This window comes from Symsagittifera roscoffensis, chromosome 3 (assembly GCF_963678635.1).
Source record: "Symsagittifera roscoffensis chromosome 3, txSymRosc1.1, whole genome shotgun sequence".
Classification (NCBI taxonomy): Eukaryota; Metazoa; Xenacoelomorpha; order Acoela; family Convolutidae; genus Symsagittifera; species Symsagittifera roscoffensis.
The window spans coordinates 47,169,304-47,195,040 of NC_087064.1; the positions used below are offsets into that span (position 1 = coordinate 47,169,304).

The 25,737-nt window shown below is 37.1% G+C and overlaps 1 protein-coding gene across 2 annotated transcripts in view; it reads left to right on the forward strand.

The window, feature by feature from the left end:
* The first annotated feature begins 692 nt into the window (after nucleotides 1–692).
* Nucleotides 693–25,737, forward strand: part of LOC134842822 (serine/threonine-protein kinase Pak-like) — a 32,267-nt gene continuing 7,222 nt past the window's right edge. For both annotated transcript variants that reach the window (XM_063859318.1, XM_063859317.1), the window contains exons 1-9: nucleotides 693–960; nucleotides 9,618–9,712; nucleotides 10,022–10,166; nucleotides 11,514–11,587; nucleotides 20,547–20,861; nucleotides 21,202–22,150; nucleotides 23,610–23,869; nucleotides 24,196–24,585; nucleotides 25,039–25,182. In XM_063859318.1, the coding sequence (XP_063715388.1) occupies nucleotides 702–960; nucleotides 9,618–9,712; nucleotides 10,022–10,166; nucleotides 11,514–11,587; nucleotides 20,547–20,861; nucleotides 21,202–22,150; nucleotides 23,610–23,869; nucleotides 24,196–24,585; nucleotides 25,039–25,182 (2,631 nt within the window). In that variant the 5' untranslated portion in view covers nucleotides 693–701. The remainder of the gene's footprint in view (nucleotides 961–9,617; nucleotides 9,713–10,021; nucleotides 10,167–11,513; nucleotides 11,588–20,546; nucleotides 20,862–21,201; nucleotides 22,151–23,609; nucleotides 23,870–24,195; nucleotides 24,586–25,038; nucleotides 25,183–25,737) is intronic.

Genomic DNA, 25,737 nt, shown 5'->3' on the forward strand with positions numbered 1-25,737 from the left:
GTTTTATGGTAAAATTGCTCAACATCGCCACACCTTGTAGTGGCTCGGAAGCCAGTAAGAAATCCCTTCGGCAGACCCCGAAAAAGCCTGGGAACTCATCAACATGATTGGAAAGTCGCTGGATTTCTCCGTTCCCGGATTAACTTACGAGTTGGGCAACGATGATACATTGGGTTTGTCCAAAATTTGGTCCATGCCGTGAGTCTTTGCGTGGGTACTTCCGCAAAGAAGCACTCGAACTTCCGTTGTCAAATTAGTGTGATCGGAACTTTCTGTGCTACTTGCTCAGCAGGCGACTATCTTTGTTTATTTTAGTTTCAGTCAATTCGATATTCAGCGTTGTTTTCTGGCCTGCAGGCTGCCTTCTTGAGAATTCTTTTGAATTTTTGGATTGGATCTTAGATTCAACCCACATGGTCCCAAAGTGAAGCTCAAAACATATCGGTGAAGATGAATTTTGATGCGCGTCAATGGGCGCATACAGACATAGTAGCATTACATTTGATCATTTTTTCATTTGGGATATCATGGATTCAAAAATGTTGTATTAGGTTTTCTGAAGTGGTTAAGCTGCTGGTAACGCGTTCTCATTTCTGACTAAAATTTTTCTTTCTCATGGGGTAGCAATTGTCTTATTTTGAGCATTTAGAAATTACGAACCAAGAGTTTTTGACCCATTTCGTTTCAGGATGAATGAAATTATGAATCAGTTTTCTAACGAATTACCTCCCCCTCCTCCCGTTAGAAATGCAAGCACACAGCAGTACACAATTAGAGTTTCCGACCCAGATTATGGCAATGTTAGCCAGCGTTCAACGGACAAATATGCTTCTAATATTACCAATCAAAGCAAATATTCTGGAGGAAACGACAATATGGCTAAGAGTTATGACAAAGCTCTTCCAGAACCTCCAGTTAAAGAGAAATCAAAGAAGTCATTTAAAGTGTTTAGCAAGAAAAGTAAGAAATGTTTTCACATTATGTACCGGATACGGTGTATTTCAAGTCCGTTTTTAATGATTCTAAACGACTTGTCAAAACATTTTTTTGTTGTTGAATGCTTTATAACCTTTGTGTTAAGCAAGGGTATTGCAATCGGAAACTTGACTTTTTCCGTAAACAACTTTGTTCACAGGGCTCATCTGGAACACACGAAAGTTTGCACGTTCAAGCTATATCGTATATTGCCATGCTTTAGACTTTAGAAACATTTCAGAGAAAGACAGAGCAGGGCAGGCCGAGGAGGGGCAAGGCCGGTAGGGCAGCGTAAGGCAACGCCAAGCAGGGTAGGGCAGCGTGAGGCAACGCCAAGCAGGGCAGTGCAAGGCCGAGCAGCGCAAGGCACGGTATGGCAACGCAGGGCGAGGAGAGGCAAGACAGGGTAGGGCAGCGCCAAGCAGGGTTGGTTGAGAGCAGTTTTAGCAATTCGGGGCAAACCAGGGCAGCGCAAGGAGGTTCAAGGTAGTTTAGGGCAGAGCGAGAAGGTTCAAGGCAGGGAAATGCAGGGCGAGAAGGGACTGGACAGCTCAAGACCGGGCAGAGCAGCATAAGGCCGGGCGAAGAAGGATAAGACAGTAGGACAGCACAGGGCGAGGATGGTCAAAGTAGGGCAGCGCTATGCGAGGCAGGGTGAGCTATGGTAGAGCAGTGCGAGGGCAGGGCAACGGGAAGACAGTGCAATAAATTGGAGATAGAGCACGCCTGGGCAGGGTAGTGATGGATGATGGTGGGATCCATCCAACCATTCGTACATTGAGCCGTCCATGCGATCAAACATTCAGCCATCTATCAAACCATCCATTAATCCATCAAACCATTTATCTAGCTATCCGTCCAGCCAGCTCTTCATCCATCAGGCCATCCATCGTCTGTCCATCCATCCAACCAGCAATTAAGACATCTATCAAGTCATCTATCCGTTCCTCCCACCATCGAGCCAGCCATCTTTCCACCCATTGATCTATCCATCAAGCCATTCATTATCTAGTCATCCAACTATCTATTCAGTCATCTATCCGTTCCTCCAACCATCCAGCCAGACATCTGTCCATTCATTTATCTATCCATCCAGCCATTCCTTATCTGACCTAATGTTGGGTAGTTTTATAGTTTTAACGAAGGTTTTGGCTGTTTTTTTTGTGCCTGTTTGTGTTACGGGGCAGGGGGACGTAAGTTTTTTTAATTAGTGTTGAATTAAAAAAAAATTGGCTCAAAGAGTTTGCTCAGGTATTTTCTCGGATTTGTCACCGCTGAGTAAGTTTTGTTCCTATATTGATTTTCCATTTTAATGTTCCGGCTTGTTTTTCTCCAACTATCTTTATTCAACTTGATAAATCTAGATGTATCGCATGTGGTGCGCAGATCAGCTTCGCCTCTGTGTTACCCTTGCGATCACAGATTGGCCGATTTACGAATAATTGTAAGTTTCACGCGCAAACTGCTGACATGCTGCTTCTTGAAAGTTTAACCTAAATTAAAATCTTTTAGTTTTTAGATAGAGTTCTCTTTCAAGCTAGAGTTCGTTTCGTAATTATTGTTCCAAATAAATATTTTGAAAATATGACTTTTTTTCGGATTTGTGATTTTTGTTAGCATCTGTTGGTTCTTTTTCCGTTTTTTTCTTTTATATGTCATTCATATTATTTGGCATGGTTTTGTTTGGTGTGCGTTCCAAAGCATTGTTTTTATTTTGTAAAATTACTAAATCTGATTTTTGAATTTTTTTACGCGGTTTCAGTTCATTTTATTTTGTTTTAGTCAGCTTCTTTTGTTTAGTTTCGAGGAGAAAATATAATCACAGGATTCTTTGTGTTGCAACCTTTGTTATGGGAACATTCTTTTTTGAATCAACACGGACCGACCCAAACTTTTTTGTAGCCTTAAATATCACGCGGAAATGTTTTGCAGGTGTAATTTTCCACTTAGTTTTTCACAAAAAAAACAGTTTTTTGTCTTCTTTTTTTATTTACGATTTTGAAATTTTGAAATGTTTCAGTTGTACCGGAAGTGATGAGAAGCTCTGCATTGCCTGTGTAATGTATTTTAAGGAATCGAATATTTTCTAATGGATCCCAATAACTTATCGGGTCAAATACTTTTAAATAATCGCCCGCCGAAAATGAACTTCTCGATGCTTTTAAGTAATTTAGATATGCTATGTAGATAAATGGTTTGTTTGGTTTAGTGTTTTCAAAGAGAGTTTCCTACATATTCGATAGCTGGCGTTTGGCGCGATTTTGTCTTCGGGTTTGTTTCAGGTTTTTTTTTGTTTTTATTTTTTCATTTTTAGTTGGGTGGTACTTTGGAGGCGTGAAAATCTTGAAAGTCTACTGAAATTAAATGAACCGAAACAGCATTTTCACCCTTGCAATATTCAAGGGTTTTGTAATTTTTGCAATATGGTGCTAGATTTTTTACCCTTAAACAACCGCTAACTTATTTTGCACGTGAAATGTTACGTGCTTCAAAGAAATGCGATCTCAAAGACGACTCGTACGCTTTTAGCCGAGAGGTAACAAACTTGCTTAGGACGACCAAAAAGCTGGCTTAATTCAGGAACGGAGACAGCTTATTTTCAAATTGAAAAATTTTTTTCTTGAAAAAGTTTAATGTCGATGTTGTAGCCGGATTTTAGATTTTTTTCTCGTAAACAACATTGTTCACAGAATTGGCAAGTAAAAATTTTACATGTGTTTTAATCTTTATTATACGTTCATTTTCAATCAACGATCTGGCAGGGAGGTAACAAAACTGCTCGAGACGACAAAAGCTTGTAGTTCGAGTCCGGTCGGGAAATGTGTTTTTTTTGCAAACTAAGAGTAATTTTTCGGACAATCGTTCGTCCCTTGCGATCACAGATTGGCCGATCTACGAATAATTGTAAGTTTCACGCGCAAACTGCTGACATGCTGCTTCTTGAAAGTTTAACTGAAACTAAAATTTGTTAGTTTTTAGATAGAGTTCTCTTTCAAGCTAGAGTTCGTTTCGTAATTATGGTTCCAAATAAATATTTTGAAAATATGTAATTTTTTTGCGGATTTGTGATTTTTGTTAGCTCCTGTTGGTCCATTTTCCGTGTTTTTTTTATATGTTTTTCATATTATTTGGCACGGTTTTGTTTGTTGTCCGTTCCAAAGCATTGTTTTTTTTTGTAAAATTACTAAATCTGATTCTGAATAATTTTTTTTACGCGGTTTCAGTTCATGTTGCTTTGTTTTAGTCAGCTTCTTTTGCTTAGTTTCGAGGAGAAAATATAATCACAGGCTTCTTTGTGTTGCAACTTTTTTATGGGAACATTTTTTTTGGATCAACACGGACCGACCCAAACTTTTTTGTAGCCTTAAATATCACGCGGAAATGTTTTGCAGGTGTAATTTTCCTCTTAAATTTTGAAAAAAAAAAGTTTTTTGTCTTCTTTTTTTATTTACGATTTTGAAACGCAATGGTTCAGTTGTACCGGAAGTGATGAGATGCTGTGCATTGCCTGTGTAATGTACTTTAAGGAATCGAATATTTTCTAATGGATCCCAATAACTTATCGGGTCAAATACTTTTAAATAATCGCTCGCCGAAAATGAACTTCTCGATGCTTTTAAGTAATTTAGATATGCTATGTAGATAATTAGTTTGTTTGGTTTAGTGTTTTCAAAGCGAAATTCCTACATATTCGATAGCTGGCGTTTGGCGTGATTTTATCTTCGGGTTTGTTTCAGGTTTTTTTTTCTGTTTTTATTTTTTCATTTTTAGTTGGGTGGTACTTTGGAGGCGTGAAAATCTTGAAAGTCTACTGAAATTAGATGAACCAAAACAGCATTTTCACCCTTGCGATATTCAAGGGTTTTGTAAGTATTGCAATCTGGTGCTAGATTTTTTACCCTTAAACAACCGCTAACTTATTTGGCACGTGAGATGTTACATACTTCAAAGAAATGCGATCTCCAGACGACTCGTACGCTTTTAGCCGAGAGGTAACAAACTTGCTTAGGACGACCAAAAAGCTGGCTTAATTCAGGAACGGAGACAGCTTATTTTCAAATTAAAAGTTTTTTTCTTGAAAAAGTTTAATGTCGATGTTGTAGCCGGATTTTAGATTTTTTCTCGTAAACAACATTGTTCACAGAATTGGCAAGTAAAAATTTTACATGTGTTTTAATCTTTATTATACGTTCATTTTCAATCAACGATCTGGCAGTGAGGTAACGAAACTGCTCGAGACGACAAAAGCTTGTAGTTCGAGTCCGGTCGGGAAATGTGTTTTTTTTTGCAAACTAAGAGTAATTTTTCGGACAATCGTTCGTCCCTTGCGATCACAGATTGGCCGATCTACGAATAATTGTAAGTTTCACGCGCAAACTGCTGACTTGCTGCTTCTTCAAAGTTTAACCGAAACTAAAATTTGTTAGTTTTTAGATAGAGTTCTCTTTCAAGCTAGAGTTCGTTTCGTAATTATGGTTCCAAATAAATATTTTGAAAATATGTAATTTTTTTTGCGGATTTGTGATTTGTGTTGGCTCCTGTTGGTCCATTTTCCGTGTTTTTTTATATGTTTTTCATATTATTTGGCACGGTTTTGTTTGTTGTCCGTTCCAAAGCATTGTTTTTTTTTGTAAAATTACTAAATCTGATTCTGAATAATTTTTTTTACGCGGTTTCAGTTCATGTTGTTTTGTTTTAGTCAGCTTCTTTTGTTTAGTTTCGAGGAGAAAATATAATCACAGGCTTCTTTGTGTTGCAACTTTTTTATGGGAACATTTTTTTTGGATCAACACGGACCGACCCAAACTTTTTTGTAGCCTTAAATATCACGCGGAAATGTTTTGCAGGTGTAATTTTCCTCTTAGTTTTTGAAAAAAGTTTTTTGTCTTCTTTTTTTATTTACGATTTTGAAACGCAATGGTTCAGTTGTACCGGAAGTGATGAGATGCTGTGCATTGCCTGTGTAATGTACTTTAAGGAATCGAATATTTTCTAATGGATCCCAATAACTTATCGGGTCAAATACTTTTAAATAATCGCTCGCCGAAAATGAACTTCTCGATGCTTTTAAGTAATTTAGATATGCTATGTAGATAATTAGTTTGTTTGGCTTAGTGTTTTCAAAGCGAAATTCCTACATATTCGATAGCTGGCGTTTGGCGTGATTTTATCTTCGGGTTTGTTTCAGGTTTTTTTTTCTGTTTTTATTTTTTCATTTTTAGTTGGGTGGTACTTTGGAGGCGTGAAAATCTTGAAAGTCTACTGAAATTAGATGAACCAAAACAGCATTTTCACCCTTGCGATATTCAAGGGTTTTGTAAGTATTGCAATCTGGTGCTAGATTTTTTATCCTTAAACAACCGCTAACTTATTTGGCACGTGAGATGTTACATGCTTCAAAGAAATGCGATCTCCAGACGACTCGTACGCTTTTAGCCGAGAGGTAACAAACTTGCTTAGGACGACCAAAAAGCTGGCTTAATTCAGGAACGGAGACAGCTTATTTTCAAATTGAAAAGTTTTTTTCTTGAAAAAGTTTAATGTCGATGTTGTAGCCGGATTTTAGATTTTTTCTCGTAAACAACATTGTTCACAGAATTGGCAAGTAAAAATTTTACATGTGTTTTAATCTTTATTATACGTTCATTTTCAATCAACGATCTGGCAGTGAGGTAACGAAACTGCTCGAGACGACAAAAGCTTGTAGTTCGAGTCCGGTCGGGAAATGTGTTTTTTTTTTGCAAACTAAGAGTAATTTTTCGGACAATCGTTCGTCCCTTGCGATCACAGATTGGCCGATCTACGAATAATTGTAAGTTTCACGCGCAAACTGCTGACTTGCTGCTTCTTCAAAGTTTAACCGAAACTAAAATTTGTTAGTTTTTAGATAGAGTTCTCTTTCAAGCTAGAGTTCGTTTCGTAATTATGGTTCCAAATAAATATTTTGAAAATATGTAATTTTTTTGCGGATTTGTGATTTTTGTTGGCTCCTGTTGGTCCATTTTCCGTGTTTTTTTATATGTTTTTCATATTATTTGGCACGGTTTTGTTTGTTGTCCGTTCCAAAGCATTGTTTTTTTTTTGTAAAATTACTAAATCTGATTCTTAATAATTTTTTTTACGCGGTTTCAGTTCATGTTGTTTTGTTTTAGTCAGCTTCTTTTGTTTAGTTTCGAGGAGAAAATATAATCACAGGCTTCTTTGTGTTGCAACTTTTTTATGGGAACATTTTTTTTTGGATCAACACGGACCGACCCAAACTTTTTTGTAGCCTTAAATATCACGCGGAAATGTTTTGCAGGTGTAATTTTCCTCTTAGTTTTTGAAAAAAAAAGTTTTTTGTCTTCTTTTTTTATTTACGATTTTGAAACGCAATGGTTCAGTTGTACCGGAAGTGATGAGATGCTGTGCATTGCCGTTGTAATGTACTTTAAGGAATCGAATATTTTCTAATGAATCCCAATAACTTATCGGGTCAAATACTTTTAAATAATCGCTCGCCGAAAATGAACTTCTCGATGCTTTTAAGTAATTTAGATATGCTATGTAGATAATTAGTTTGTTTGGTTTAGTGTTTTCAAAGCGAAATTCCTACATATTCGATAGCTGGCGTTTGGCGTGATTTTATCTTCGGGTTTGTTTCAGGTTTTTTTTTCTGTTTTTATTTTTTCATTTTTAGTTGGGTGGTACTTTGGAGGCGTGAAAATCTTGAAAGTCTACTGAAATTAGATGAACCAAAACAGCATTTTCACCCTTGCGATATTCAAGGGTTTTGTAAGTATTGCAATCTGGTGCTAGATTTTTTACCCTTAAACAACCGCTAACTTATTTGGCACGTGAGATGTTACATGCTTCAAAGAAATGCGATCTCCAGACGACTCGTACGCTTTTAGCCGAGAGGTAACAAACTTGCTTAGGACGACCAAAAAGCTGGCTTAATTCAGGAACGGAGACAGCTTATTTTCAAATTGAAAAGTTTTTTTCTTGAAAAAGTTTAATGTCGATGTTGTAGCCGGATTTTAGATTTTTTCTCGTAAACAACATTGTTCACAGAATTGGCAAGTAAAAATTTTACAGGTGTTTTAATCTTTATTATACGTTCATTTTCAATCGACGATCTGGCAGTGAGGTAACGAAACTGCTCGAGACGACAAAAGCTTGTAGTTCGAGTCCGGTCGGGAAGTTTTTTTTTTTGCAAACTAGAGTAATTTTTCGGACAATCGTTCGTCTGTTTGTTTTTTTGGCGTAGTTTCCGGAGCCGGTTTTTTTAAGGTTCAGCTTTCTTCCAAGTTGCTGTAACCTCCATGCTTGAGAAGAAAAAGCCGAGGAGTTCGATTCCAGTCGCAATTTTTTTTGCGACTGGAAAATTGTCGGCTATTTCAGATTATTGTCTTACATAACCGACAACAGGAATGGGTCGATTGGGGAATGTGTCGATTGATATATCATATTCAAGCCCTTTCTGTCTTGATTCGAACGACTCCATAAAGTTTCCAAAAAATTGTACCAGTATTGAGAAAAACTTGATTTTTAGTCCAAATTCGAACGAATAATCCGAACGACTTACAATGGCTTATTTTTGCTTCCTTTAAGCGGTGAAAACTAATTTTTTTAATCAATTTTGATTTTTTGTTGTCTTTGTAACTTTTCTACAATTTTTGCCTTTTCTGCTAAGCCTGTCGAATATTCCTAAGTTCCAGTTTTTCGTTCAGATCATTTTATCATACCATGCAAAAGTTAACGATACTAATGTGTAAAAAAAAACAATACTTTAAAAAAGAATTTAGACTATAGTTGGAACAGTCTGTGCTACTTGCACAGTAACCGGCCATCCTTGTTTAAAGTTTATTTGCATTTTTAATTGTGCCTATCAGCTCAAAGAGGGATGTTTTTTTATTTTCTATGCTATTTTTTTGATCGTTTTGGTGATAGTAGATTTTTACGAAGAAAGTTGAAAGCGTATGGGTATCGATCATGAAATCTTTGAGTTGCTAATCGAGTTTGCTTGCACTAGACTGAAATGCTTTTGGTATAGCTGCTCGATCAATACCCAATAGTTTCAATACGCGAACTTTTTGTTGCGTTGCAGTTTATCCGCGCTCATCATCGTTCCAAATTGAATTGAGGCTAATTAGTTAGTCAGATTGGTTCTTCTCAGCGTTTGGCTCTTGAATTTATTTTTTAGCAGTTTTAATAGATCAACATTTTATATAGCAAAACTATTCGAGAGCTGTTAAGTGTCATTCGGAACAATCAGGACTTTGCCATGACATACGAGCAGTCTTGTTTGTGATTATTCGTCAACCACTGTCTTATAAGCATTGAATTTCTCTTTATGTGTTTGCACGTCCCTATGGTTTTTCGGAGCTCTCAGTGAAAATTGCGCTTTTTATGTTTAGTTTTCACACTGAAACTTATTTTGATTTGTCAATCAGATTTTAAAATATTGCTGGCTGAATGATTTCGTTTTATCTAAAAAGTGCTAATCATAAAGATTCACAAAATTGCAAATTTTAAACCCGATTTATTTAGCTTTACAAATATATAAGAAGCTGTATTTAGGCTATATTTAGAAGTAGTTTTGACTATTTCTTGGAAATGATGGGTCTTATAGGTTTCAACCATTAAATCAATCTTTTTAGAACAGTCGAAACAGTCCAAAGAGCTGAGCATTGGAACCCCATACAGTTTTACTCACAATGTCCATCTAGAGATCGGAACAAACGGAGAAATTAAGGTTTGAATTCGCTAGCATCGTTTGCTTGCTTACTAAATAACATTTCATTTATATTAAGTAATAAGCTTTTGACGCAATGCTTTGAAGTGACTCGTTGTTGAAGAAAATTATATCAAAATGGTAAAATTACTTGAAACCTATCATAATCGTATTTGTGCTGTTTTATTGTCAGTCAAAAGCGGCTCTGAGTTTACTGTCAATTAGCATAAAGTAGAGCCTAGGTTTCTGTGTCAGTTATTATAATTTATAACCGCAGTGTATAAAGTGATGAAGAGTAGTATGCAAAAATGTTGGAACAACTTTGTGCAGAACTTTCCGGATACGTGGAAGTCTCTGCTGGACTCGAATTTCTCGGAGAAGGAGAAGAATGTGAATGCATACAAAGTAGTGGACTTCATCCAGACAGAATTGAAACACCAATATGAGCCCAAGTACATGGAGACTAATACATTCCGTAAGTCATATATGTTTGATCAAATAATGTCTATTTAAAATCAATCACATTATTTCAGCTGCTCATTGTTGATCACAATTTTGTGGATGGTTATGTTCTTCCAAAAAATGTGATTTTCTCAGTAGAAAAGCTTTGGTAATGGATTTTTTTGATGTAGCCCTATCGAGTTTTCAGATCATGATGATCAGTGGCTCCATCTTGGGCACTTTTGATTTTATTTAAAAAAGCTTAAGTTTACTATTCCGGAGATTATTATAAAAAAAGGCGACATTTGATTTCAAATGGTACAAATGTGTCCGCGCAATCAGATAAGCATTAGTTTCAAGAAAGTGGAGCAAAATAGGATTAAGCGGTTAATTGTCTTGAAATTGGAAATCCGATTTCCAAGCTGTTGCATAGTATATTTTCATTTTCACCAGACTGAGATAATCAAAATGAGATCTACGGAAAACTGAAGGACTGGCGAAAATCATGTATTGAATGAAGGTACATCAAATTATTTTTAAATAGTGACGTTTAAGTGTCAATGAACGTTGTGAAGACACATATGTAGGTCGTATTGATGTTTAAAAGTCTTAAAAGTTGCTCATGCTCAGTTTTATTTTTTGTTTAACTTTTTTTCTTTTATTAACCCTTGTAAAAAAAAGTCAATTTCAAATTTTTTTGGTAAAGGAGACAATGCTTTTGAAAATTTCAATTTGCGCAAAAAAAGTGGATGACGCCTAGTTTCAAGGAAAGAATTCAAGGAAAGAATTCAATTTGCAGAGTTTTCAGCGCCATGAAATATTACCTAATGATCCAGTTTTCTCAAATTCGTCGATAAACGTAGTTCAGAAGCTTATATAGGTCGCGATGATTTTTTCGCAGTTTGACTTTTGATTTCTTTTTAAATCCAGTTCATTTCCTATGTCAAAAGGAAGGCAAACTCCATTATCGAACAGCAAAAGTGCGAGGTCACGAAAAACGTGTTTGACTTCTAATTTCGAAAATGGAATATAATTATCAGATTTCCCAACGAAACAAAATATTTAGCTTCTGATCCAATTTCCTCAAACTGGGTTAATTTTATCCAAAAACTATCAGTCATAAAATGTTCTAGAAGTTCAAAGAGCTTTAAGGCAGTCAATTTTTTTTCTTTGAAATTCGAAAGCTAATATTTCTGTTTACTTGCGTTCATGGACTCTTTTCCATCTGTCTGTGGGCTGTTTTTTGGACGATCGATCATAAAAGATTCTTGAAATTCTTGAGCTATAAGGTGATTTTTGGCCGTCAAAAATTGAAATTTAATCAGAGAATCTTGAGCTCATTGTTACTTTTCAAACTGTCTGTTAGCTATGTGTTTTTTAGCTCATGATTCCAGCGAGGAGAATCTGGGTGATTCATGGCAGATGGACCAAGCACGTGCCGAATTCTCTCTATCCGTAAGTGCTTCCGTTCTTTCAGCTAATGTTTCCGGTGAGGCGACAATTCGTCGAAAGCGACATCTGGTCGAAAGGCCACAACTTGTAGTGTTAAGAAAAGCTAGACTTTAGCTATGCGACAAATGTTAGCTCAAACTTTCTCCCAATGGCCTGGCGGTGGGTTCTTGTCGGCTTTTGCGCTGATAACCGCCAGGCGTTTTCGTAAACAGCTCGGAGTCCAGTTTTGGCACGTCTACCAGGTATCAGCCTAATTGTGGCGTACCAGTTAAATACTCTGCGAATTTCGAAAAAGTGCGAATTGTCGCTTTAGACCAGTTGTTAGCTCACAAATTTTTCCAACTTCATTGATTGCATATCTTATCTCTTTCTCGCTCAAAACACAGTACCAGTTTATATTTTGTTTATAGTTGGGACTATACGGACATGATAAATATTGTTTCACTTGTTTCAATAACCAGTTTACCCCTTAGTTAATAAAGTTTCACCCACCGCCAAGTTCGAAACGAGGACGATCCTCCAAATTGCCGTAATGATTTAAGTTAACAGCCTCGTGGACAGGTTAAATTGGAGGAATTATACCGTACCAGAACGAAGGCTAGCGTGACATTTTTTGATCTTGGACAACTTAGTAATTTAGGAAGTAGTTTATACTGCGGGGTGTTAAGTGCGGTTGCAGTTCTCGCAAGCGCAGTCGGGGTTTTGATTATACGAATTCGCAAAGTGTCATTTGAAGCTGGTGGCATTTGTCTTGCCAAGGTAAACAGTGGAAAAGTGCGCCAAACTACTTTCTAGCCCAGCTACTCTGCTACAAACACTCTGCTCTGAGTCTGTTTATTTTGATATGCCCAAACTGGTTCTTTATTTCTGCCACTCTATGTTTTTACACCATGTGCGAAATTGAAGAGCCAAAATGAGAAAATGCTTCATGCCGGGTAATGGACTTTTAACTGATCATGCTTTTTGATCTAAACGGTTAAAGGTATTCCATGTAGATTACCAAATTGCATTTTTGTCATTTGTCAATTCTACCAAGTGTCAATCAAGAGAATGAAAATCAGGTCTGAAACGTCACGTTAGCTTTAATAAAATACAGTTGTTAAACTAACCAGTGACGTTGATTTGCTTTTTTATTTACTGGTAGTTGGGCAAATTATTTTTTTTCTTTAAATAAAAATAGCAATGCACTGCTGCTGAACTTGCCAAATTTTTAAACAAATTTGTAAGAGCTAGTCTTTTGACACTTGCGATCAACGTAGTGTGTTATAACGAATCTTCGTTTTTTCTAATCTATCTCGCAAATAAAAGTGTTCATTCAATTATTGCAAATTTCACTGTCGCATTGGAAATTGCATAGCATCTGTTCTCTGCCTAATTTGTGGCTAGTGTCTGATGCCTATTAAGCGTCGGTGGCTGAGTGGTTAGTATGCAAGATTGATTATCCCTCGGTGGCAGGTTCGAACCCGAGGGGTGTCCGAGTTTTTACTAATTCGAGGCTTATTTCTAATTTTTCTTATTGCATTTCATAGAGCTGCTTTTTGTCGTGTTCACTAGTGTTTGCGAAGCGAAGCTTCGCCTCTCTGTATACAATGACGGCATCAGTGATGCATCATATAAAAGCTAAATCTGCTTTGATTCGAATTCCAAAGCGAAAAAATGATTGCGTAAAAAAACTGTATTTTAGTGTATGCAACTTTTTTTCTCGCGGTGGTTCAATACTTGAAACTTCTGCTAGCCTATTAGAAAAAAAATAGCAAAATAGCACGAAACTTTTTTTCAACCTTGCTAGCTAATAAAAAAGCTCTTTTGCTTCAATGCGTAGTATCGGCAATTTAATAGTATCTATAGCTGCTGTTTTGCTGGCTAATGTTAGTAAACTTTGAAGCTACCGTGGCGCAGATGCGAAAATGTGAGGCACCTAGTCTCCAGGTCGGGATTCGGTTTCGACACAAGACAGTTGTTTTTTTTTTCGATCATTTGAAAATGGGGAGGAATTATGTATTTGGGTGTTTTTCAGTTTTTTTTTCCACGCAAAATCAGCTACCAAAATAATTATCGGAGAGAGTTGAGCAATACATCTTATTAAAGTTCTTACAGTCGTGATTCGAACGACATGAAAAAATTTTCAAAAAATTTACCTAATGTTGAGAAAAACTGGTTTGAAGGTTTTCGTTTTATTTCGAGCTAAGAAAGCGAGCGAGCACGTTTTGCCTAATTTTTAGCAGATGAAACTGAATTGAACTCAAATAAAGCATATATACGTAGAAGCCTTCACAAATGCATTAACATGTATGAATGCACTTCTTTAAAATACAAGAGCAATTTAACAATTTTCCTGAGAAAAGTCACGACCTATGAAAGAGCCTAAACTACGTTCATCGACTCTTAAAATACTTTCTACGGAATTAGACATCGCCACAAGAAAGTTTCACAAAAAATTCAAAGAGACCGAAAATAGAAAGCAAATCTTTTTTAAATTGTTTAAAAGCTTGAAGTTTTTGTTTTTCTAAATTGCTTGAAGTTTTTGATTTTTCGTTTTATTTCGAGCTAAGAACGCGAGCGAGCGCATTTTGCCGTGTCTCTTTTCTAATTTATTTTGCCGTGTCTCTTTTCATTTTGCCGTGTCCATTCCCTTCCGAGTGCGTTCAAGAGTCTTATTGTAATTGCTTAAAAGCTTACAATAGCTTAATTGAAAACGTAAAAACTTAGTGTTACTTGAGTAACGTGATTTTTTTCGTTTTTCTAGTAATTTTTCACTAAAATTGTTCGTTTAATTCAATATGCTTATTTTACTACTTTAATATGCGTAATCTCTAAACTTTTTGTACAGCTCTTTTTATCACACCACGCCGAAAAAACGACACTATTTTGAAAGACACTGTTTTTTTTTCTCTAAGACTATGGTCATAGACTCATAATTGGCGTGCGTCACTTAAGAAATTTTTTAGACTCGAATTTTTACTCCTTCAGTTTTTCACAATAGCGTTATCGGTCATATTTTTGCTTGTGTATGCGAAGTGCAACTTCGCGTCTGTTTAATAAATATCTATGCATTTGTTCGCAACCTGATTTAATATCATGGTCTACCAGAGCGCGTTCTCTGTCTGCTGGCTTTATCAAGTTAGTTTTATCAAAAAACTGTCAATCATTGAAGAGCTTTGAAACTCAATCAGCTTTAAGGTGATATATTTTTATTTAAAACTTGAAAGTTGTCAAAAAGATTTGCTTTCTATTTTCGGTCTCTTTGATTTTTTGAATTTTTTGTGAAACTTTCTTGTGGCGATGTCTAATTCCGTAGAAAGTATTTTAAGAGTCGATGAACGTAGTTAAGGCTCTTTTATAGGTCGTGACTTTTCTCAGGAAAATTGTTAAATGCTCTTGTATTTTAAAGAAGTGCATTCATACATATTAATGCATTTATGAAGGCTTCTACGTATATATGCTTTATTCGAGTTCAATTCAGTTTCATCTGCTAAAAGTTAGGCAAAATGCGCTCTTCATTTACGAATGTGTAAAATTCGCGAAAGTTGTGATCGACTTTTAGTTTCGCAAGAGGAATTAAATTGATGTTTTTCTGGTTTCAAATTAAAATGATTTTGGCTATTGGCAAGGCAAATAAAGCTATCCAAAAACGACATTGCAAAGGCCACGAAAAAAACGTGAAGAGCTTATATTTTTGAAAGTGTTTTGATCAGCAAAATTTCCAGCGGGATACAAGAATTACGTGTTTGCCCAGTTTTTTTCCTAATTGGTTTAGTTGCATGAAAAAAGTGCAAATCATAAAATGTTCTTGAAACTCAGAGAGCTTAATGTGATGTTATTTTCTCCCAAAATTCGAAAGATGAAAAATGTTTTTGTGTCATTTTGTATATAACTTGGTAATTGTCTTTCTGAGATCATTCCTTCAAATTAGATTTTCGAAAATTTGGAAAAATTACGGATTTTCAATAATTTTTTTGGGCTCAAAGGTTTTTCTTTTTTGGCTAGCTTGAATAAATTTCTTTTGAGTTGGTTCTGATTATTTATTGTCTTAGAAATTATTATGCATTGTAAGCTTCTCATCAGGGTCCATGTTTGTTTTAACTTTCAACTGCCTCTCACTTTTTGGTCTATTTTTTTTTTCGCAAAGGTTTGCGATGGGTTCAGCTCTTATGAAATTCGAAAATAAAATGATCTTATAGTTTGTCGCAAAATAAAGCTGAGCACGATCACATTTCTATTATTAATTTCGAGCATTAAGAAAAAAGTCCATTAATGTAGTTTCCTGAATACATTAGTACCTTTGAATGGTTTTGACATTTTATATTATCTAGCCCGACTGTTTGTGTTTGCAGATGAAGAAGATAACTTTAAATAATTGAAGCCACATGAGTGCAAACGATTTAAGCATTCATAAAACATTCGTTTTACTTTGCTCTGCTGGGTTTTCAAAGCTTTGATTAGCAAAGTGAGCGATAAAAAACTTAAAAACTAAAACAAAATCGGATTGTTTTTTTTTCAGCTTATTTTTTTCTGAGTCTTTTGTTGGAGCTCAAATAATGCTAAAAACCATTGTTTTTATTCTAGTTTCATTCATTTTACTTCAAATTACCGTTCACATTTTTTCTATTTCCAAAGTTCGGCGATTGACGAATATCGATGAAGGAGTTACTTTTGGATCATTTGACAAGTACCATTTGTTGCACTTTCATTTAGTCTTATTGGCATCTGTTAGTTAAGTTGGCTATTTTTTTGTATGAATAATTGCCATTTTTCCATTGCTTCCAGGCTGTGATTTGTCTGAAAAGTTTAACTGTCAAATTTGTTCAGGCAATACCGTTTACGTTTAAAAAAACTAACTGAAAGTTTTTCATAGTTGAGCTAAATTGCTCAACTTGTTTCAACTTATTCCGGAGTTCAACAGACTTTTTTATGCAGGGATTCAAATTTCCGGTTTTTATGAGGAGCGCTCTTTATCGTGTAAGGCATGTTAATTTTCATGCCTTAATTTTGAAAAATTATTGTTCCGACAACGCGAAGATTGGAAAGGAACTTTAAGTTCGGGTCATTTTTTTACCTGCCTGTTTTGATTACCTCAAAGGAAGCTTGTTGAGGGTCAAGTTTGGTGTCATATTGAAGCCATTTTGGTCGTGATTCGGATTCTTTAAAAAAAAATTCAAAGAAGTTTCTCGATATTGAGAAGAAAAAATTCAGACCAGTTTTTCTCGACACTGAGAAAATTTTTTGATTTTTTTAAAAGAATTCGAATCACGACCAAAATGGCTTCAATATGACACCAAACTTGCCCCAGCAAGCTTCCTTTGACTTAATCAAAATTAGCTGGTAGAAAAATGACCCGAACTCAAAGTTCCTTTCCAATCTTCGAGTTGTCGGAACAATAATTACTCAAAATTAAGGCATGAAAATTAGCATGCCTTACACGATAAAAAGCGCTGCTCATAAAAATCGGAAATTGGAATCCCTGCATAAAAAAAATTGTTAAACTACGGAATAAGTTGAGCAATTTTTTTCGTTTTCAGAGTAAATTTGATTACAGGCTGAATTTCCAATTGTCTGAATTCCCAATTGCAACGTTCTTTTTACTGACCGCCACTTCTTGCATCTCACTAATCTTTGGCCTTTCATAGAAAAAGAAAATAAATGGAAATTTAGACTAAAATCTTTAGCTATTGATCCAGTTTTCTCAAGTTGGGTTCATGTTATCAAAAAAGCGGCAATCATAAATTGTTCAATAAATTAAAGAACTTAAAGGGCATGCATCTATTTTTTTATTTGAAAATCGAAAGTTGAGACTTTTTCAAGAAAGTTTTTAAGTTTACTTGCGTTCATTACTCTTTTCCAATCTTCGATGGGCTATTATTTTTATGCAAGTTAGGGCAACCCACATTTCTATTCCCAAACTCAGACATGAATAGCCAAATAAATATGTTGTCCGGAGAAATTCACGTTCTTCGAAAAATACAAATACAGAGCTCTTCGTTCCACTTAAGGTTTATTCAAATTTTCACTGCATATTCATTGCTCCTTTTGTAACAGCCTTAATAGTCAAAAAATAAAATGCCTGTTTTCTGAAAGGAGTCAGCTCCTTCATGCCACACAGCGGATGAAATATAACACACACTGGATCAAAGTTCTCGAACTTTGAACTAATAGAGCGGGTGTTTAGGGCAGACAAGTTGTTGTTGTTGTAGTTGCTGTAGCTACATCGATCTCTGCTTCGAGCTTCTGATTGAATTACAGAGATTGATTATGTCTGAGAGATAGAGGAGAGAGTTATGGAAATTTTGTTCCTGTCTAGTCATGTTGGTTTCGTCTTGTTCAATCTATCATTGCAGCTCCCCCACGGTCTCTAGCGGCAAAACCGACTTAGAAGGGGAACCACCTTTTCCAGTGATAGCGTCTGTGCTGGTGTCGGCACCTTCCCTCTGTGCTGGTGTCGGCACCTTTTCCTCTGTATGGCAAGAGGGAGGTTTTGGTCGGTGTGGTGTTGAAACCCATTCTAGGGGCCCCCGAAACTCCATGCCCGGTTCAAGCGGGCCGTTTTTAGTTAGTGGAGAGGACCGAGAAAAACTCCCATTACGTGGGGTTATGTGATAAGCTGCAGATGTTCGGCAGCTTCTTCGGTATTCTCCCATAAGCTCTCGATGGTAATTGAGGTTGGGTGTACCCTGCAGTTAAACAGATGATCGGTGGTGTGTGGTCCAATGTAGCAACTTAAGCAGACATCGGGTATATTGTTGTTAAGCCTGTGGTGATAGCTGGCGAGGTGAGTTGAGTATCCGTATCGCAGCTGTGACAGTGTGCATCGAGTTTTCCGGTCAAGTTTGCTTTCATTTGGGGATAAAGTTGGAGGCATTCTACCTAGTAGCTTAGACTTTTCGTTTAAAAAGTTTTGTATTTCCGTTGTGTGAAGATTTTTGATCCCGTTAACATATTCAAGCTTTGAGATGTTCTCTTGGTTTTCGTTAAGCAAATGTTGAATGTCAGGTTTGAACTTATGTTCGAGGGTTGGTCTGATGTTCCGATTAAAACCTTTGTAGTTAATAGTGTGGTGGTCAGCTCTGTGCTCCTGGTAGCACCCAAGAAGAAAGCATTTTATTGTGTTTCTCAACCGGTAGAATTTTAGTTTCATCATGCAATTTTCTTTGTGTTGTGTCACTCATTCTGAGGCATCCCGTAGTTGTTCTTAAGGCGTTGTTTTGCTTTACTTGTAAACGTTGCCAGTTGGTTTAGCTAAGTGTGGGGTTCCAAATTGGAGCTGCGTAGCTCAGAACACTCCTTCCTTTTGCCTGGTAAGTTACGCTGAGTGTTTCTTTGGAGCAACCCCAAAGAGAGTCGGCAAGTTTTTTGAGTACATTATTCCTTTTTTTGCAGTTTGTCAAAGGTCTTACTGCAGTGTTCGTGAAATTTCAATTGGTTGCCAAACTTTACTCCAAGAACTTGCGAGCAGTGGGCAGGTTAGTTCCGTCAACCATTACTTTTGGTTCTAAATTAAATTCATTCGTCCATGTTGAAAAAATTGATGTTGTGGGCTTATCTTTTGATAATGAAAGATTTCTGCCTGTTAGCGAGGTGTTGAGGCTGTTAAGGTAAGGATTCATGCTGTCTGCTATCGGTTTCAATAATATTGGGCCCTGGTGTTGGGAGGGTTATGTCATCTGCATAAGTAGTCACCTTGATGTTATCACTCTCTGGTAGAGGCATTTTTGACATAGAGATTAAATAGAACCGGAGATAGCAAACCACCTTGTGGGACACCTTGTTTCACTTTTCTGGATTTGGATTTAGTGTCTCTGAGTTCTACATATGTATGTCTATCTCGTAGGTAGGCAAGAATCCATCTTTTGGTGTTATTAGAAAGATTCGAGCTGGCGATGGGGTTGAGCAGATGGTGGTGGTCAACTGTATCAAAGGCTGCAGTATAGTCGAGGGCGACCATTAATGTTCTTTGACGCGGTTTGGCCTTGTTCAAACCAGCTTTTATGTAAAATGAGATACAATTAAGGGCAGTAGTTGTCTATCTTTCTTTTCTAAACCGTGTTGGTGTTCCTGAAAATTTACATTTAAATTGAATTCGGGTTAAAGTAAACGCTCTATGAGTTTTGCCACTGGAGAGAGCAGTGCAATTGGTCGGTAACTCTTAGCTTGTTCGGGGTCTTGACCGGGCTTAGCCAGGGGTATTTATCTTCCCACTTTTCAGTTTTCGGGTATTGTTGCATTACTCAATGAGAGGCTTATCAACTTACTGAGGTATTTGATGGCTTGTTTTCCAATGAAATGTTAATTGATTGGAGCGATGTTATCAGGTCCTAGCGCTTTGCTTTTCTTACTGGGCTTTATTGCATCTTCCACCGTTTTAGTTGAAATTTTTATTTCTTTTAGTTCTAATTGTTTGATTTTGCGAACATTTGCCCTTTTTTCTTTTTTGTTCTTGTTTGAGTGTGGAGTGAACTGTTAGTTGAATTTGTTCCATTTTTTTCGGCAGACAAGTCGCAATGCCCCCTTGATAATTTACCACAGAAATTTATTACTATAAAACTAAAAAATTTTGCTGGCTTTTTTGATCAATTGTTTTGTAGTTAAGCAAATGGCTTAAGAGACTGATTATCTTGCGCTTTAACAGACCGCCTTTTAGATAAGAAGACTAAAATTTGGGTTAAGCAGTTGCGAAGAAGCGCAATTATTTTTGGTATTCGTTACTTTATTCGCTTCTGTTAATTTAGAATTTGGCCTCATTCTTTAAAGTCCTCGAAGGGATCGTTAACTTGTCTTCGAATTTTTGGATGTAATTTTCCGTTGTCTACGTCTGCAACTATTTAATAATTTTATCACTAAAGTTATACAAATGCTTGAAACAAATTGTAAATGATGCAGGAATGCTGTCTGAATATAAATCTGAAAACAAACTATTTTGTTTACTATTGAATAGATGATTCAAGCTGATATAATTTTGCTGTTTTAGCAACACAAACGTGAGTCTTCGGACGATCAGCAACAATTTCAGAGCGACAATGAGAAGTCAAAGCCGAGGCAGAGAGACACTTACAACAAGTCCTCTCATTCCCACTCCTCGGGAGGTAGTTTGGGAAGTAACGAGAGAAACAGCCTGGAAGAGTCAACCCCCTCAAGCCAGTTTGTAGGTGGGGGAGGAGGCGGCGCTGGTGGCTGTAAAGTGATAAATAACAATAATGGGTATTCGAATGTGGAGCATCAGCATAGCAGCAGTATGGGAGCGGTTCCTCAGATACCGGCCAGGCCGCAACACACCATGTCCAAGGTTTGACATGTTTTTCAACATTAAGGCTTTAGTTGTTGGTTGGTGACAATACGTAACAGTCGCCAATTCGTAAAAAGTGATGTTGTGCTCCTGGATCAATGTTTGTCGCTTAATCTACTGTTCAGAAAATTGTCGCATGTTTTGAGTTCGCCCCACGACGTTTTTGAGCCGTTCAGATGAAATAGAAAAAATTTTGCCGCTTAGAGAAATAATTCCCTTCTACAGATTACAGAAGTACTAACCAATTGATAAAGGACCAAATTGATTTTTGGCGGAAACTTCGAAATACCGAAGAAAACAAAAAAAATTAACATTTCAAGACAGTGATAGTGTTTTTTAGGTGTTCCACGAGGGTTCCGGATCACAAGTACCTACCAGTCCGACCATGCCAGACAACAATTTTAAAGGCATGTCTTCCCAGTTGCATCATACCCATCTGGATAACAACAACACCCCCACCTCAATCACCCCACACCACCAACATAGCAACAGTACTGGGGGCAGTTATGATAGTCACGGCAGACTTCACTTCCAGTACAAACCACCCCCTCATATGGCTGCAGCGACAAATACATCATCCTCGCAAAGCACGATTACTAGTACATCGTCCCAGAATACATCCCTATCTTACACGACTAGTAAGCACCCAAATAGTACAAATCACCATCAGCAGCAAATTTCTTACCCTAAAATGCCTTACTCAGCTGCAGCAAAAGATCAAAACAACTCAGTACAGAATATCACTACAGGATCGAACTCTGGAGCCTCCTCTCAGATGTCTCCAAGTGTACCGATGACGTCCAAGAGTGAAAACTTGACCGAAAAGCAACAAGCAGTTGCAGCTATGATCAGTGCTACGAGACCTCCGCCTGTTAGTCTGCAGCAGAAAAGCGTGGGAATGGTCGCCAAACCAGCACTCATTAACAGCCAGAGTCCGGCACTATCATCTAACATACCCCACATGCCGGGAACACCGAAGTCGCAGCGATCACAGCCTAAGGAGAAACCCCAGTCCCCGTTGGCCAATGCAACCCACCTAATGTCACCCAAGTCATCGTCTAAGTTCTCCCACGGCAGCCCAATAGCGTCCCCAAAATGGAGCGAACACAATGAGAAGGCGTCACATGGAACCAAGTCTCCAAGTAAACCAACAGGGTCGAGTTCAATGAAGAAACCCTTGCAGAGTGAGTCGACCAGTAACAATGGATCGACCCAACAGTCGTCACAGCAGTTGACACGGAGACCTAGGAGACAGAAGATGTCAGATGAACAGATCATGAGCAAGCTAAGTTAGTTGTTCAAAAACTGAACATTTTAGATTTTAGGCGAAGACATTTCAAATCTAAATATATGATTTTTCGATAGCTGAAAATCGAAATAAAAAAGATTTTTTTTTTCTAAACAAGCAAAAGATTTTTAAATATAAATACTTTTCATGATATCTTCTCATACTATGTTTCGTAAAACACTCAATGAAACAAATTTGGTTTGATTGTTTCAATGAATTAATGAATGAATTATCAAGAAAGTACATATAACAAGCGATGATAGCCGGTCGTTGTGCAAACAGCACAGACTTTTCCGACCGAAATAATTAGAAATTCTAAAAGCATTGAAAAAAAATTTTTTTGTTCATTATTTATGTATTTTTTTCTAGAAAATGTTATTGGTTTTTTTGATTTAGGTTATTGGTCTGAATAGTCAAAAACATCAGACTCATTTTTCGCAAAATCAGCCATACTTTTTTGAATTTTGAAAAGTAATGAACGAAGTGAAAACTTTCATCAAGGTCGTAGTGATGTTTCTGTTTTTTTTTTTTCATTTGCTTTTACTCTCAACTTTGATTTTTCGTGATTTGACTTTTGATTTCTATTTAAGTTCAGTCCGTTTCAATTGTTTAAAGGAAGTAAAACTATCGAACAGCAAAATTGTAAAGGTCATTGAAAGCGTGATCGACTTCTAGTTTCGAAAAGGGATTTTAATCTTCAGATTTCTCAGCGGAGTTAAAAATTTAACTATTGATCCAGTTTTCTCAAATTGGGTTGATTTTATAGCCAAAATAATAACAAAAAATAACCAAAAAAATCATGTGTTCTTAAGCAGGGGCACAATAGTGGTTCTCTGTGATTGATAAGCTGCACAGCTCGCATGTTGATCCTTTTCCTTGTGGTTAAATCGTCCGAATCTTATCAAGTTTATCTTAGCTTTAAGGGCATATATTTTTTTCTTCAAAATTCGAAAGTTGAAGTTTTTCCATGAGTAAACAAGTCAGTTTTTTTTCTGTTTGTTTGCGATCATTACTATTTCAACGGTCAGTTAGCTATGTTTTTAGAATCTAAATAGCATTCAACAGGGCTTTAGATCGAAGGTAGTTTTTCAGCAGTTTCATTCTGGATAGGGAGCGTTCGACAGTTCAAACTGTTACCAGAAGGGTTGCTCCTATTTGTAGCAGTGCGTAAAGAAATGGCATTGTCAAAATTTTTGATAGCTCTACTACAAATGGACCGGAGCCGAAGGCGCCCTTCGAAAAATTTTTAGAAAAATCGAAAGGGGGACTTTTTGGTCTTTGTTGTTGTTAAATTCCTGGGGGAGGGGAAGCGTGTCGCCCACCCCTCTTAATCCGCTACTGCTTTAATATAATACCACCCTTCACTCCATGAGTAAAAAAAAAGTAGTAGACACTACGCCATATTTCTTTCCCGAAGTACTAGGAAAACAGTTATTAAAAGTAATTATTTTGTTTTGCAGAAGAGGTATGCAATCCGGGAGACCCTAAGAGACGCTACGTGAGCTTCAAAAAGATAGGACAGGGAGCGAGTGGGGTGGTGTTCACGGCCACCGACATCCAGACCAAGGCCACTGTGGCCATCAAACAGATGACTCTGGCCAACCAGCCGAAGAAGGAGTTAATTGTGAACGAGATCATAGTGATGAAGGAGAACAAGGACGTGAATATTGTCAACTACTTGGACAGTTACCTCGTGGGAGAACACCAGGAGGAACTGTGGGTTAGTTTAAAAAGTAGAATGTCCTGCTGTGAATAGAAGTGAAAGATTTGTGTTGTAACTATCGGAAATTTGGATGTAAACTTGGGTCATTGTAATAGTCTGACGGGATGTCTTAACTATTATTTAAAACATGACACCGACGACCTACTGTTAGAATTGATGAGCTGAATCATCTAACATGCACTAAACTGATTCCAAGTATCAGACTAGAATTTTTTTTTTCATATAGAAGGCATTAATTGGAGAAATGATAGTTAATTAAACAGAAGTATTGTTTTATTTTTGTAATAGTTTGAAAAGAGTGATATCAGAATATAAAATTGTAGGTCGTGATGGAATTTCTGCCTGGTGGATCTCTGACAGACGTGGTGACTGAGACGATGATGGACGAGGGACAAATTGCGGCGGTGTGCCGAGAGGTACTGCAGGCTCTCAAGTTCCTCCACGCCAACAACGTCATCCACCGTGATATAAAAAGCGACAACATCCTTCTCGGGATGGACGGACAGGTCAAACTAACAGACTTCGGATTCTGTGCCCAAATTAGCCCGGAAAATGGAAAGAGGTCAACGATGGTCGGTACGCCCTACTGGATGGCACCCGAGGTCATAAACAAACAGCCCTATGGACCTAAAGTTGATGTTTGGTCTCTTGGAATTATGGCCATTGAGATGCTGGAAGGAGAGCCACCATATTTGAATGAAACACCAATCAAAGTAAGGTGGCCGTTTGGACAAATATGAGAAAATATGACGCCCCTTCCCTGAGGGATTCGATCCCCTGCCGACCCAAAGGGTCCCCCTTTGTACTATTTTGAGATATCCATCTCCGGTAACGGACCCTAAAATTTTAGCGCGCGCCGTCTGTTTTTACTAAATTATGCCTGCGGCGCAGAAATTTTGGCCAAAAAAAGGGTCTTTGTTGTGCTTTGGGATAGCTCGGAAAATCAATTTGGTCGATCTAAAAAAAAGGCGACAAAATTTTCGATTTTTTTTAAAAAATCCGCCCCCCCCCCCCCCACTAGAAAAACGAAAAATCTAGATCCGCCCCTGTTTGCCAAATTACAATTTTAAAAAAATATATTTTTTGACTAAGGTTTTTTTAATTATCCTGGCTTGCTTTTTGCTGATTGTTCTGCTTTTATTGGATGAAGACTGATTGAGTTACAGGCGCTTTACTTGATCATAAACCAAGGCACCCCGCGACTGTCCGAGGAGTCTGAAAAGAGGGCCTCCAAGGAGTTCCTCAGCTTCCTCTCGAGTTGTCTTGAGATTGAAGTCGAGAAGAGACCCACCGCCGACGAGCTACTCAAGGTGCAGTTCTTTAGATAAATAAGAAAACAGCTAGATTATTAATGCAGAGACTGAATTGCCTTCATTATCTAATTGCACATATTGGCTGTAGTTGCTGCGAAATAACTTTTTTTTCGGAAATTTTTGCCGTTTGATTCAATTTCTTTTCAGTTTCGCTTCAAATGCATTTGCTAAACTTAAAGTACTTCATGCTCCAAAATAACAAAAGTCCAAATGGTGAAAAAATGTGATCTAGTATAACGAAAGAACGAATTTATTGTCACTTAATTAGGTCGTGATTTTTAAGAGTGGATGAACGTAGTTCAATACTTGTATAGGTCGTGATGATTTATTTTCAGGAGAAGTCTTAAACGCGGCTTCAGGAAGACAAATTCCACTATCGATTAGCATATTTGAGACTGTTGTAGATTTAGTCTTAATCGTCTCTTTGGTTCAGAAGTCAAATTTGTTAATAAGCCATTTCACACAAATCAGGACAGTATTTTCTGTGGAACCGCTCGAAAGACAATTCATATCATGAATATCCTCGGAGAGTCTTAGTTTGGAATCAAAGGA